This window comes from Oryctolagus cuniculus, chromosome 19 (genome assembly GCF_964237555.1).
Source record: "Oryctolagus cuniculus chromosome 19, mOryCun1.1, whole genome shotgun sequence".
NCBI lineage: Eukaryota > Metazoa > Chordata > Mammalia > Lagomorpha > Leporidae > Oryctolagus > Oryctolagus cuniculus.
Window position 1 is genome coordinate 12,368,819 of NC_091450.1, and position 14,013 is coordinate 12,382,831.

General features: G+C 60.3%; 1 protein-coding gene across 9 annotated transcripts in view; it reads left to right on the plus strand.

Moving 5' to 3' along the window:
• Positions 1–14,013, plus strand: part of NSMCE1 (NSE1 homolog, SMC5-SMC6 complex component) — a 38,675-nt gene extending 24,662 nt beyond the window's left edge. For 4 of the 9 annotated variants that reach the window (XM_051847533.2, XM_008257903.4, XM_008257904.4 and 1 more), the window contains exons 3-8: positions 7,800–7,921; positions 8,777–8,854; positions 10,501–10,647; positions 12,870–12,986; positions 13,396–13,516; positions 13,779–14,013. In XM_051847533.2, the coding sequence (XP_051703493.2) occupies positions 7,800–7,921; positions 8,777–8,854; positions 10,501–10,647; positions 12,870–12,986; positions 13,396–13,516; positions 13,779–13,858 (665 nt within the window). In that variant the 3' untranslated portion in view covers positions 13,859–14,013. Of the gene's footprint in view, positions 1–3,651; positions 3,772–7,799; positions 7,922–8,776; positions 8,855–10,500; positions 10,648–12,869; positions 12,987–13,395; positions 13,517–13,778 lie in introns of those variants that run through there. The other 5 variants (XM_051847539.2, XM_070064983.1, XM_070064984.1 and 2 more) reach the window with 3 other exon arrangements.

The following is a 14,013-nucleotide window of genomic DNA, read 5'->3' on the forward strand; positions in this document are numbered from 1 at the left end:
GGCTGGAGGCTGGAAGGCTCCCCCCAGGGCTGTTGGTGAGGCCTCTCTTCCTTCCTCTTGCAGTGCTCGGTCGGAAGCAGGGACCAGAATTAGGGAAGCTGTCAGTGACCGACGCAGTCCTGGGCACCAGGAGACAGTGACTACCTCGGTTCCCTTTGGCTGTCTGGGCTGGTTGCTGGACACAGGGGCCTGTCCGACTGGGTTCCTGGACTGCTCTCCATAGCTGGTGGGCTGGCTCCCAGGCCATGTGGGTCAGGTCTCCCCTCCCCTCCCCTCCCTTTCCCTTCCCTTCCCTTCCCTTTGACAGGCAGAGTTAGACAGTGAGAGAGAGAGAGATAAAAAAGGTCTTCCTTACGTTGGTTCACCCCCCAAATGGCTGCTACGGCCAGTGCACTGTGGCCGGCGTGCTGCGCTGATCCGAATCCAGGAGCCAGGTGCTTCCTCCTGGTCTCCCATGCGGGTGCAGGGCCCAAGCACTTGGGCCATCCTCCACTGCATTCCCAGGCCACAGCAGAGAGCTGGACTGGAAGAGGAGCAACCGGGACAGAATCCGGTGCCCCAACTGGGACTAGAACCTGGGCGTCACAGGCGGAGGATTAGCCTAGTGAGGCGCAGCACCGGCCTCAGGTCTGTTTTCACATGGGATCTAGCTGTTGTCTGCGTGTTCTGCCTCTCACAGGGACGGGTGCAGCCCAGCCCTGTTCCCTGAGTTGTTCACAGTGAGAAACAGCAGTTGTTCAGCCGGGGAGCCCAGCATAGCAGGGTTCCTGCCCAGAGCAGGGCTTTGAGGACTGCGGGATGTTGGTGGTGTCCAGTCTAAAGGCATGCTTTGTTTGCCCTGGAGTGCTTCTGGTTTTTAAAACTGTATTTCCATGTTGAAAACAATGATAGCAAACTAGCAGGTTATAAAAACCTGGTGGAGTACTTGCCTGGGGAAGAGGCACCCTGTTTTCCTGATGGAATGCAGGTTCCCCAAAGAGCCGGGCTTCCGGTCCATGAGCATAAGGTTTGACAGTTCAGCGAGCTTTGTTCCAAGGCAGTCTGAGGAGGAGCAGGAGGAAGAGGTGGCCTACACAGCAGAGACAGCAGAGCTGCTGTGGTCCTAACTGGGCTGGGCAGCTGGAGGCCTCCACTCCTGCCTTCTGCAGAGCACCCCAGGGGCCAGAGCCTCCTGTGCTTGTGTTTTCTGTGATGGATTTAGAAGCTGACTCTGATGAACGGGTGTCAGCATGAGACCCCGTCACCCTGCTGCAGTGCCCAGGGCCAGCCAGGTGTGTGTCCCTGTCCCTGTCCCAGCTGTGTCACCATGGGCAGTAGGGTACTCGATGCCCGCAGCCGAGGTGCAGGAACTGTGCCAGGTCCAGAGAAGCAAGTTTCATGTGCTGTCACTCGAGTGCCGCCGAGGGGCGTCTCTGTGCTTTACACATCTGAGCACAGTTTTAAAGCAATCTGTTCTAGGAGCCTGTTCCCTCCGTGTGATCCGGGCCCGGGGCTGGTCCGCCCTGGCATAGGACGCTCCTATTGCTCTTCTTTATGAACTGATTGGAGAGGCAGAGACGAAGGCGCTCCGTTTGCTGTTCATTCTGCAGATGCCTGCGTAGCTGGGGCTGGGCCAGGCTATAGCTAAGAACCTAGAACTCAATCCACATCTCTCACATGGCATGGCAGGAACACAACTACTTGAGCCATCACCCGCTTCCTCCCACCGTACGTATTAGTAGGAAGCTGGGATTGGGACTGGAACTGGGGCTTGCAGCCAGGTACTCTGGTAATGGACTGTGGGTGACACAGGCAGCATCTTAGCTGCTAGGCCAAATCCTGTCCCTGTTTTTCTTTTTGATTCAGGCTCCTGAGGTCAAGTTACATGGTTGTTGAGCCCTGGAATTTTTTTTTTTTTTTACTTTTTATTATGGAAAATACCTAGAGAACAGTCTAGTGACAGCCGTGTTCCTCACAGCCAGTTCAGATGGTGGTAACTTAGTGGCCACTGCTGCCTCCTTACCCTGTATCATTGCATAGTAACTCTCAGACATGCTGGGTATCTAAGTAAGATTTTTGTGTTGTTATTGCCCAATTCCTTTTCTCATTGCATTAAACGCAGTGGCCAGACGTCTGGTTTCTGCTCTGGACTTCGTTACTTTCTGGCCCTGTGATCGTGGGTTAAGTCTTTCGCCACCTGAATTCCTTCTTGAAAAACAGAGGCCGTGATTCTTCCCTTCTTGCCCCAGGGTTGGTTCCTGGGGGTCCACTGAGAACTTGAGGAGCATGCCTGCAGCACACAGTGGATTGATGCACCCACATGGAGGATTCCAGGCCTGCCAGTCACGCACGGTGTGACACACAGCTTCCCTCCCCTCCCTGTTCTTCCCGGCACCATTCCCCAGCCGCACTCGGGAAGTGCCACTGACCATTCCCATCTCTGCGTCTACTCCTGGCGAGGTCAAGAGCATCATGTCCCCCAGACAGCTGATGAGCAGGCTCCTGCCCGCCAGCTTTTCCCTTGTCCCAGCCCAGGGGCTCCTCCCGCAGGGCCTGTGTCTGAGGCAGCCTTGGCCTGGCCCATCCCTGGAGCTGTACTCAGCAGGGCCAACCAGTTGCCTCCATCACTTGAGATGGACCACACAGGTCAAGCTGGCCCACAAGTGGTTTGGGCCCCTGAAGATGACTTTTTTTTTGGCTGTCTTTTCTTGTCCCTATAAATAACGCTTTCTATCTTTGGTGCCTAGTTTAGAACAAAAGTATTTGTGTGTCAGAGGTCAGAGCAACAGACTTCCCGACAGCTGCTGTCCAGCTCCAGCTGTGCAGTGAGCCCCAGGTTCCAGTCGGCTCATGGGCAGCAGGACCCCTGCTGGAGGCACAGGAAGGTCTTCAGTTCCAAAGTTGAATGAAAACTGAATTTTAAAAGAAAAGGACAAGGTGTGCACGCAGCCCGCACACACAGTCTCGCAGAAGGGATTGGCCTGGCCCCTCCTCCAAGGCGGGGACGGGTTCTGTTTGTTCCCCACCGCCCCAGCCCGCAAGGGCCTAGAGTCATGGTCTGCAGTGGTTCCCCCGAGGGGTACTTCCTGCTAAGAGGGGGTTCGCCCTCCCTGGATCTTTGCTTCTCCTCGTCTCCTGCTGTGGCAAAGGGTGCTGGCCGCACGGGGTGATGAGTCCTGGCCAGGCCCAGCCTCCGCTGTCTCTGGGAGCACAGCCTCCGCCTCCTGCACCGGCTCTCCACCTGTTCCTTTTGGCCGAATCCCTCCTTCCACTGTGAAGCCCCAGGGGCAGGAGGAGATGAGACTCTGGTGGCGTCTCGTTCAGGGACCATGTGGCTTAGTGCCCAGGAGCCTAGAATCCGGAGTGAGACAGGCCTGGGTCTCCTTTCCATGTTGTTTAGTCTCTCCTGGCTCTGGTTCCTAACGATGTTAATAACTCACCTTGCGGACTCATGGTGACGTTGCAATGGGCGTGCTACACGTCAGTGCCTGGCACACGGTGTGTATCACAGTCACGCATTTGCAGGCCTGGTGTTTTCAGCCTAGAAGTAGTGATGTTGCCCCAGCTCAAAAGAGAGGCAAACACACCCTGCTTCCAAGTGGGCAAGATGCAGGTGGCACCTAAGATCCATCACTTCACTTGCTGGGGTCACACGTGGCGTCGGCCATCCTGGCTGAGTCAGAGGCGGCACTGGTGGCAGGGCAGGCCAGGGCCTCATGCTTCTCCTCGTAGCCGGTCCCTCCATACTGCAGACTGCAGGACCCTGGCGTCTGGAGAACCAGCTGCCCCCAGGTGAGTATTTGATGCTGCCCAGAGCCTGTATGTCTTTGTCTCCCCTAATTCTGGATTCTGAAGAGAGCAGTGTTGCCAGTACTTCAAGAGAAGAAGCACTTGCCTCAGAGTCCACGATAGAGCCTTGATTTCCTGTGCTTTATCCTGACTGTGGACACAGAGACTGCTGGGCCCAGAGGGACCCTCGCACACAGGGTGCCTCTGCGGCTCTGCACACTGTAGTGTCTCTCAGACTCCAGGGACGGGGAGGGAATGGCTGCAGAGCGGTGAACGGGAGTTGGGCTGGACTTGAGGTTGGGAAGTCTGTGTAGTAATCTTGACGCTCGGTGGGCGGCAAGTGAGTGACCCCTGCTCTGGCCAACTTGGAGAGCCGCGTGTTGGGAGGCTCTTGAGAGGGGCCAGGCTGGGCAGGGAGCAGAGCTACACTGCTTGGCCGAAGCAGCCTTCTCTCTGCAGCTCCTGGGCTGCAGCCGGCCTCTGTCCCTTGCTCACCCAGGTGCACGCGGGTTCTTTGCCCTAAACTCTGGCCCTCTCAGCTTCCTGCTCCCTGGTTCCCTGGATGTAGGGACCTGGGCTTACTCTGCCATCCACACCGCATACAAGGGAAAGGGGATTTGAGAACAAGGGAGGAGGCCAGGGTCTTGTCAGCGAGGAAGTGGCTGCCAGCAGCCGGACCCTTCCAGACGCTGTGGGAACTGGAGCGCCACGTGGAGAAGAAGGAAGTGCTTGGGGACTGCAAGGGTAGCTGGGACCCGCGTGGGGCTGGCCAGGGCGGGCCTGTCCTGGAGAGCACAGGAGGATCGGGAGGCTGGAGGTTAGAGTCGCGGTGTTGGAGTGAGGGAAGCACGGGAGGTGGCAAGTAAGATGGTGTATGGTTCAAGGGCCTGGGCCCCTGCTGCCTCCATGGGAGATCTGGATTGAGGTCTGGGCTCCCGGCTTTGGCATGACTCAGCCCTGGCTGTTGAAGGCATCTGGGGAGAGAACCAGCAGCTGGAAGGCTTTTCTCTGTCCCTCTACCTTTCAAGTAAATAAAAATAAAATAAGAGACGGTGTACGGGAGAGACTGGCCCAGGGTCCATGGAGAGCTGCTGGCGGTGACTCCATGCTGGGGAGGGGTTGTGCTGGCCGTGCAGGAAGCTCCTCCTCAGGTGGTGACCAAGAAGGTGAGATTGTGCTCAGGGAGGGGGTCTGGGCCGCAGGGTCCAGCCGGTCATACTCACTGTCTCCTGGAGCAGGGGTGGTTCTGGCCCAGCAGCTGCAGAGGGAAGGGTGCTGTGGCCGCAGGTGTTTCTGGAACGCGTGCTGGGGGGAGCACCCACGGGTTCAGCAGTGGAGAAGTTTGTGGCTGTGGGTGAGCTTCCTGCAGTGGGTACAGTGGAAGGAAGTGGTTCAGCCTCTCTCTCTCTCTCTCTCTCTCTGTCTCTGTCTCTGTCTGTCTCTCTTTTGTAGATGAAAATATAGCAAAAACATTCGTGTTTCTGAAAAACGAAGCTGGACAACAAGCCAGAGGTGGAGGGGAGAGGCAAGAGGGCGGAGGGGCTGCCGGCTCACCCCCGGGCTGACGCGGGGCCCTGGGAAAGTCCAGTGCAGTAGAAGGCTTTTGATCTGCCCCCGGGTACGATTTCTGAATGACACCCACGAGGGCCTCCTCGGTGGAAAGTGTGAATTGTCTCTGAGAGGGCTGTGGGATTGGCTGCTGCGCCGTCTTGGGTGGACATGGGTGGGTGGTGGAGTTCAAGGTGGTTCTTGAAAGCCTGGTTGCCTTGCCCCTAAGTTCCCAGGCTTGGGGACCTTGTGACAGGGTCGCAAGGGTTCTGGTGCCGTGGATGGCAGAGATTTGCCCAGAACGGCCAGGCCAGGCCTGTGAAGAGGAGGAGCGCACGAGAGCCTTTAGCCTCAGGCACAGAGGAGACGTCTGTGGACAGATGGGCTGTTTGTAGCGAGTGGCCGCAGTGGGGTAGGCATGGGGGCAGCGTCTCGGGAGGGGCGCAAGGCAGCACATGGGCCATAGCTCGCTCCATCCCGGTTTTCCGGCAGGGGCTCCAGCCTGCCTTGTCATATTTCCCTCACGATCCTGTCATGTCCGTGCTCACCTGTTTAGTATTAGGAACGATCGATTTACATTGCTGTTGAAAAAACCTTCTATGACTTCCCTTCCCAAGGAAGATGAGACTCTTGCTGTGAACTGCGTGTTAGTGGTTTTAAAAATTATTCATTTCAGGGCCGGCGCCGTGGCTCACTAGGCTAATCCTCCGCCTGCGGCGCCGGCACAGCGGGTTCTAGTCCCGGTCGGGGTGCCGGATTCTGTCCCGGTTGCCCCTCTTCCAGGCCAGCTCTCTGCTGTGGCCCGGGAGTGCAGTGGAGGATGGCCCAAATTCCTTGGGTCCTGCACCCCATGGGAGACCAGGATAAGTACCTGGCTCCTGCCATTGGATCAGCGCAGTGCGCCGGCCACAGCGGCCATTGGAGAGTGAATCAACGGCAAAGGAAGACCTTTCTCTCTGTCTCTCTCTCACTGTCCACTCTGCCTGTCAAAAAAAAAAAAATATTCATTTCAAAGGCAGAGTGACAGAGCAAGAGAATGAAAAGGGAGAGGCCTTCCACCCACCGGTTCACTCCCCCAAATCCCTGCCGCAGCTGGGGCTGGGCCACCCTAAAGCCAGGAGCCATGGCCCCCGTCCTGGTCCCCAGCGTGGTGGCAGGGCCCAGCTGCTCTCGGGCCATCTTCCGCTGCCTTCCCACGAGCCGCGAGGACTTGAAGCAGGCACTTTGACACGGGGTGTGGGTGTCCCAAGTAGTGGCCCCTGCCCATTACTATCCCTGTCGTGGTCCTTGTTACCAGCCTTCGTGGGTCATGTGGTCCTGCCCCTCTGATGGCACTGGGGAGCCTGTGTGGTCCCCATCTGCGTCCCATGACTGTGTGCTCCACTGCTGCCCTGCTACCAGGCCATCTTCCCTCTAAACTCTTCCTCTCTGGTTCCCCATGGAGCTTAGCAGTGCCTTCTTTCTGGAGGAAGTCAAACGCAGGTACAGATACAGCTTAGGGACCTCATGTGACCCTGTTCTCGCAGGGCCTGCCTGGCGACGGCCTTGGTCAGCAGGTTGGCGGGGTAACCACCCGGCCTTTTACTCAGAATTGTTTTGTTGGTTCTGTTAGCATCTTTAACATGAACAGTACGTTGCGTGTTCTTCTTGAAATGGTGCTTTGTTTTTCAGAGGAATTTTCTGAAGTGCAAATCTTTTGAAATTAGTTATTTTAATAAGTGGAGATGTCAACATATACCCTAGGTTTTATTGATTTATTTTTGAAGATTTATTTTACTTTTTTGACAGGCAGAGAGCGAGCGAGAGTGCATACTTCCATCTGCTGGTTCACTCCCCAAGTGGTTGCAGTAGTGGGGGTGGGGCGGGCTGAAACCATCTGGGTTGCCCACGTCGGTGGCACGGGCCCAAATACTTGGGCCATCTGCTGCTGCTTTCCTAGGTTCATTAGCAGGGAGCTGGAAGCAGCCGGGACTCAAACCAGCACTCCAGTAGGGGATGCTGGCGTTGCCAGCAGTGCCCCAAGGCCGGCTCTGTCTAGGTTTAAAATGTAACCCGGGGTGAGTGTGGGATGCCTGCGTCCCATCCCTGAGTGCCTGGGCTGGGTCCCGGCCCAGGGCCAGCCGTGCAAGTGCTCAGTAGCTGTTTGGACGTGGAGTAAAGGGCGGAAGGAATGAAATAGACCCCGACGTGCGAGGACGAGCAGGGACACTGGGGACGATGGCGACCAGGGGTGCCATGGAGCCTGTGGCGGGAGCTCAGGGCAGCTGAGTGAGCGCAGGGGTTGTGAGCATCTCCCAGGCCTCTGCCCCTCGAGGCCCTTGCTTGCGCCTGCCTGCTTCTGTCCTCCCGGAAGAAAAGCCGCATGGGGGCGGGGGCTACCCCGTCCTGCCTGGGCCCGGCGCGGTGTCCAGGTGCCGGGGGCTGATGGAACCAAGCCACCGTCTGCGAGGACGACCCCGTTCTCTTTGCCTCTTTACTTCCAGGCAATGCTCCCATAGACAGGCTGGAGGACTTCATCAACAACATCAACAGCGTCCTGGAGTCATTGTACATCGAGATCAAGAAGGGAGTCACGGAAGATGACGGCAGACCCATCTACGCGCTGGTGAGTGCCAGGTGGCGCCCTCTAGTGGCTCCTGTGGGGAGCTGCAGCCGGTGGCCTGTGCGTCCGGTGGGAGCGCTCCCTGCCTGGCAGAGGCTCTGGGGACAAAGGGGCCGGGCCGCCCTTGCTGTGCTCACAGCCCGCCTGCAGGTCTGTGGGACCCTCTGGGTTAGCAGGCGGGGTGACCAGCACTAGAGCTGGCCCTGGACTCGGTGCCCTCATCACTGGATGCACGGAGCCCCTGCCTAGGCGTGGTGGTGAGGGTTTGCTTCGCTCTGTCCTAGAACGTCCCACATGTGTGGCACGTGAGGCGTTGAGGCAGGACATGGGCTTGCTTTTGGGGTGAGACATAGGAGCTGTGGGAAGAATAGTGTGGGAGCCCTGAGGAGTGAGACTCGTTTGGGGCCTCACCTTTGCAGCCAGGGAGTGGGGAGGTGTGTGAGAGGGGAGACGCTGACCGGCCTTGTCCTTGGCTGGGGACCGCCTGGGGCTCCTCCCAGCCAGGCCGACGCTCAGACGCGGGCCCTGCAGCCCGGACTTTCCCCAGCCCTGCTCCATGGAGCAGACTCATGTGCATTCACAGCCATGGGGGCCCGCTAGAGCAGAGTGCGTTCCCGCCGACTGCTCCCGCCTTTTGCGTTGGCGGCTCTTGTCATGTGCAGACCTGGTCCCCAGCGCTGTGTGAGTTTGGAGCATCCCGCACAGCCTGTGGGGCTGTGCAGTGTCTGGGAGCCAGGCGTGGTGGCTGGGTTCGAGGTGAACGCCCGTGAGCTGCAGCTGTGTCCGCATGGCCGGCGGGGCCTCGGTGCGGGGCTCACCAGCAGGCGAGCGCACCATGATGGCTGTGCTGACTTCTAGGTGAACCTCGCCACCACTCCCATTTCCAAAATGGCCACAGATTTTGCAGAGAATGAACTGGATCTGTTCAGAAAGGCGGTGAGTACTGGGCCCCGTTGCATGTCAGCTGTGGTTCTTGTGGGAAGCTCCTGCCTCCACCATTAGAAATGGAAGTGGGAGGGGCCGGCGCTGTGGCACAGCCGGTTAAGCCTCTGCCTGTGACACCAGCATCCCCATTGAGCTCTGGTTCCAGTCCCAGCTGGAGCAGCTCCCTGCTGATGGCCTGGGAAAGCAGCAGCAGATGGGCCAAGTGCTTGGGCCCCTGCCACACATGTGGGAGACCTGGATGGAGTCCTAGGCTTCTGGCTTTGGTCTGGTAGATATCACACCCCCCCCCCCCCCCGTCTCTCTGCTTTTTAACTAAATACATAGTTGGGTTTTGTTTTTTTTTTTTTTTGACAGGCAGAGTGGACAGTGAGAGAGACAGAGAGAAAGGTCTTCCTTTACCGTTGGTTCACCCTCCAATGGCCGCCGCGGCCAGCGTGCTGCAGCTGGCACACCGCGCTGATCCGATGGCAGGAGCCAGGTGCTTCTCCTGGTCTCCCATGGGGTGCAGGGCCCAAGGACTTGAGCCATCCTCCACTGCACTCCTGGGCCACAGCAGAGAGCTGGCCTGGAAGAGGGGCAACCAGGACAGAATCCGGCACCCCGACTGGGACTAGAACCCGGTGTGCCGGCGCTGCAAGGTGGAGGATTAGCCTAGTGAGCCGCGGCGCCGGCCTACATAGATCTTAAAGAAGAAGAAAGAAGTAGAGACAGTGGAGGGGAATAAAGGCCCCAGCTGCTGCCCAGGAAAGGCCCTGCGGGGAGAGCTCAGCCCCGCCACCTGCTTGCTTGGGAGGCAGCCGCAGCCACCTGGGACAGGAAGCTGGTGCACGTGTGAGCCTGGCTGCAGGCCGGCAGCAGGGCCTCCTGGGAGGAATGAGTGTGACGACCGTGCGGCCCGGGAGCTCGTTACAAAGGCGGGTCCCAGTCTGCACCCCCGCAGTGGGATCTGAGGTCATGGCATTTGAACAGAGCGCCCACTGACTCATCCGTCCGGGCACGTGTGAGAGGGGCCGCTCCGCCAGACTTTGGGGCTGTCAGCACCGCCCTCCTGTCGCACACCTGGCCTGGACGGTGGCGCTCGGTCCCGGTGCGCGTGCTGGTCACCTGTGAGGTTCCAGCATCACCCTGGCTCTGAGCGCCGGGTCCTAGGAGCAGTGCTTTAGAAGCCTCTGCTGGGAGCTCCCGGCAGCCAGGGTTGAGAGCCAGCCCAGGAGTCAAGTGACGTGCAGCTTCCAGGCGGCCCCCATGCTGCTGGGCACACGTGCAGGGCGCTGGCCCCAGGGCCACGATGGCACCTTTCCTGCGCGCCCACCTGTGGGAGAGGAGTGCCTCCGTTATGCACTCGTGCGGGTCTCAGCTTCTGTCCTTCAGGGGGAGGGAGGAGAGGCAGCCCCGTCGGCAGCCTGGGGCACTGGTGTGTTTCACCTGGGACGGCGCGGGAGTGGCTGTTGAGTGGCGAGGCGGGCGTGGTTAAGGCTCCTGGTGCATACTGACTGTGTGCCTGAGGGACCACCCCAGTGGCCACTGGTGCCTGTGACGGCGGTGGCTTGGCCGCGTCCCTGCTGGGGACCAGGGTTGCCGCCGCCGAGTTGCTGGCGCTGGTTTGACGATCGGTGCCTGTGGTTTCTGTCTCGCAGCTGGAGCTCATCATTGACTCCGAGACGGGCTTTGCGTCTTCCACAAACATCCTGAACCTGGTCGATCAGCTGAAGGGCAAGAAGATGAGGAAGAAGGAAGCTGAGCAGGTGCTGCAGAAGTTTGTGCAGAACAAATGGCTGATCGAGGTGCGCGGCCCGTTGCCTCCCTGGCGGCCTCACTTTCCAGAACCAGTGAGAGTTTTCCCTCCCGAACCCCACCAGCGGCCCTCCTGGATCTCTTGGCTGCTCCCGTGCCCCCATCACTCACCCCATCTGTCCCCGAGACCCCACCTCCCTTGTCTAGACTAGGGAGTGATGGGATCCACCTTCTGGGGATACACAGAACAGGGGTGAGGCAGGGTGGCGAGGTGCTGGGCGCCGGCAGACGAAGTGCTGTCATTGCGGTGGACAGCATGACGCCGGTCAGGGCCTTCACTTGCCATGGCCCCGCCCCGGGGGAAGCAGCGTGGCCTAGTGGACAAGCTGGGCTGGGCTGAAGGGCTCTGGAGAGGACAGACCGCATGTCACCTCCCGACAGCAGCAGGGCAGAGCGTACCACTGCTTCCGGCAGATCCAGGCCTAGCTCTGCCCCGAGAGAGCCTGGCTGTGCAGGGCGTGCCCACGCCAGCTCTCTGTTCCCTCCCTTCGGCGGTCAGACCTGCGGCCAGAGGCTGCTGCTGGGCCAGAAGTGATTCCCCACTTCCCCCTCGGGGGAGCTTGCCTCTGGGTCGCTGTAGTTGGTGTTCAGAGGATGGATTTCCAAGTGGGGTGTACCCACCGCCAGCATGTGTCCTGCTAGGAAAAAAGGGTGGGCGTCGGGGCTCCTGGGAGTGCCCGGATCTGCGGGATCCATGTCCATGTGTCGCTGAGCCCCTCAGCTGACCCTGATCTTCAGCTGGGCAGACGCAGCTCAGGGCTCCGGCTGCAGCGGCGTGTGCAGGGGCCGAGCCGAGGGCAGCTCCCCTGCAGGGCTTTGTCACAATCCTTTCTTCCTGTCAGGGTGGGAGTGGCCCCGGGGGGTTTCTTGGGTTGCTGGGGTTGTGGCAGGCCTCTCTTCCGGCCAGGTTTTTAAGGCGGGGGTGCGACTTCGTCACCACTCCCTACTGCAGCGTGGGTGCCTGACAGCCTCGGTAAATGCTGGGCTGAGAGGACGGAGCTGGCTCAGAGCAGAGAGGCGCGCGGGGGGGGGGGGGGGGGCAGTGAATGGGGCTGTGCAGGTGGAGCGTTAGAGAGGTAATGGCCACAGGATTGAGGACGCCCTGAGAGCTGCCGGCCACTGCATCTATGCCCACAGCACCTGACGGGGCCCACAGCCCCAGCCACCGAGCGACAGCCCTAGTGCCAGACCCCGGTGCCCCAGTCCCTGGCCTCCCTCCACCTCTGAACTCCACTGAGGCTGCTCTCTGCCTGCGCTCAGCGGTCCAGGCCCCCAGCTCCACACCCAGTAGCCAGGGTCTCTCTCTCTCTCTGTGGTGGCCACCCGGCCTCCTCATTGGCTGGGCAGGATGAAGACTCTGCCCTGGCCTTCACCTTGGCCCTGAGCCTGGGTTACACAAGCACCGCTTCCCCAGAGGTGGGGATGGAGGCAGGGAGTGCGTGTGTGTGTGAAGCTCTGACCACTAAGGGAGTGAGTGCTCAGGGCGTGTGGTCACCTGGCAAGCTGGAGCCCCCCTGTCCACTCCAGGCCCCTGCCCTGCCCCACGGCAGGGTGACAGCAACAGCTCAGCAATGGAGTGTAATGACGTAGAACGAGCCTGCGCACTTCCCTAACCCTGCCCAGCTCTCCACGCATTCCCCATGTGGCCACAGCGGCCATACCGCTTATCAGGCGCCACCTGGCTTGCCTGGGGTTTGGAGGCCGTGGGGCCTGTGGGCTGTGGTCGGATGTGGGAGTCGGGAGGCCCAGCTTCCGCTGGAGTCTCCACCACCCGCACTGACTGGGCCTGACCCGCCCTCGCTGGACTCCCTGCAGCTCCCTCTGGGAAGTGGCCTCCAGGGTCCTTGCAGAGGCTCCCGGCACTGCTGCCCGGAGCCACCGACTGTCTGCCTTTTGGGAGTGGGACACTTGTCTTGGTCCCCCCCTCCGTGGGGAGACTGCCTCCCTGTGCTGGCCCAAGTGTTGCCCCCGACTGGGAGGCTGAGCTGGTGCCGTGGGGCTGCCGTGCTGGTGGAGGGATGGCATCTGGGGTGGCCCACAGGGTGCCGAGGATGTGCCCTAGGCCGGTGGGCTGCAGTTGGGAGAACCTGCCGTGGCAGGGCGCACAGACCTGTGTGTCCTCTGGGGCATGGGCTGGGGATGGCAGAGGGAGCAGCCGGCCTGCGTGGGCAGAGCCTGGCTGAGGCTGGCCCCTCGCATGCTGTCCCTGCAGAAGGAGGGGGAGTTCACACTGCACAGCCGGGCCATCCTGGAGATGGAGCAGTACATCCGGGAGACGTTCCCTGACTCTGTGAAGAGCTGCAACATCTGCCACGGCCTCCTCATCCAGGTACCGAGGCGGGCGGGGCTCCCCGGGCTCCTCCTCCCACTGCGCCGCAACTCAGCTGACGGATAGCCGCTGCTGTGCTGGCCTCAGACCCCTGGGGACCGTTCCCTTAGGTCATTCCCAGAGAGGAATTCCAGGGACCAGGAGTGCCCGTGCTTTTTTTTAAAGCTCTGGCCCATGTTGTAAATGGCCTTGTGCGGAGCTGTGGCCGCCTGGGCCTGCCCACCCCCACACACAAGATCTGAGGCAAACCCACTGCGCCAGGGACTTGGGGCGTATTGTCAGCGTTAGCTCGGGGCCTGGGAGACGGAACGCTACAGCTGCTGCTGGCCGTCTCCCTTGTAGCTTCCCTGAAGGTTTGGGGAACCCGGAGGTGTGTGCTGGCTCCACCGTCACTGGCCTTCCATTTCAGGGTCAGAACTGCGAAACCTGTGGCATCCGGATGCACCTGCCGTGCGTGGCCAAGTATTTCCAGTCGAACCCGGAGCCGCGCTGCCCCCACTGTAATGACTACTGGCCCCACGAGGTCCCAGGTTTGTGGGCCCCGATGTGCGTACCCCTGCCGGATGTGGGAGAGCCCGTGGGGACGGGCACCGAGAAGGGCTCTGTGCACATGCACGCCTGCCTGGTGGCCCGAGTCCCATGGGCTGTGGTGCTCACTGCAGTAGGTGGAGGCCGACTGGCCCCAGCCTGGAAGGCTCTAGGCGGACGTGGCCCAGGGCCCTGGGTGTGGGGAGTGGCTGTTGCAGCCGGCCTTGCCGCTCACCAGCTCTTCCCGACCTGTTCTGCACGCAGACGTCTTTGACCCTGAGAAGGAGAGGGAGGCCGGCATCTCCAAACCCACCAAGAAGTCCTCCCGGTCCCGACAGCATTAGCTGCAGGCTCGCCGCCCCCAAGGCCTGGCCGCCACAGCCCTGTTGGGAAGAGGCGTCCGTGTTTCCTGTTTCACACAAACCACTTTCCTTGTTTCTGTGTCCACTCTGAGCAGGTTTGGAATAAAACTGTGTAAGGCGCTGCTGCTGCCGCCTCA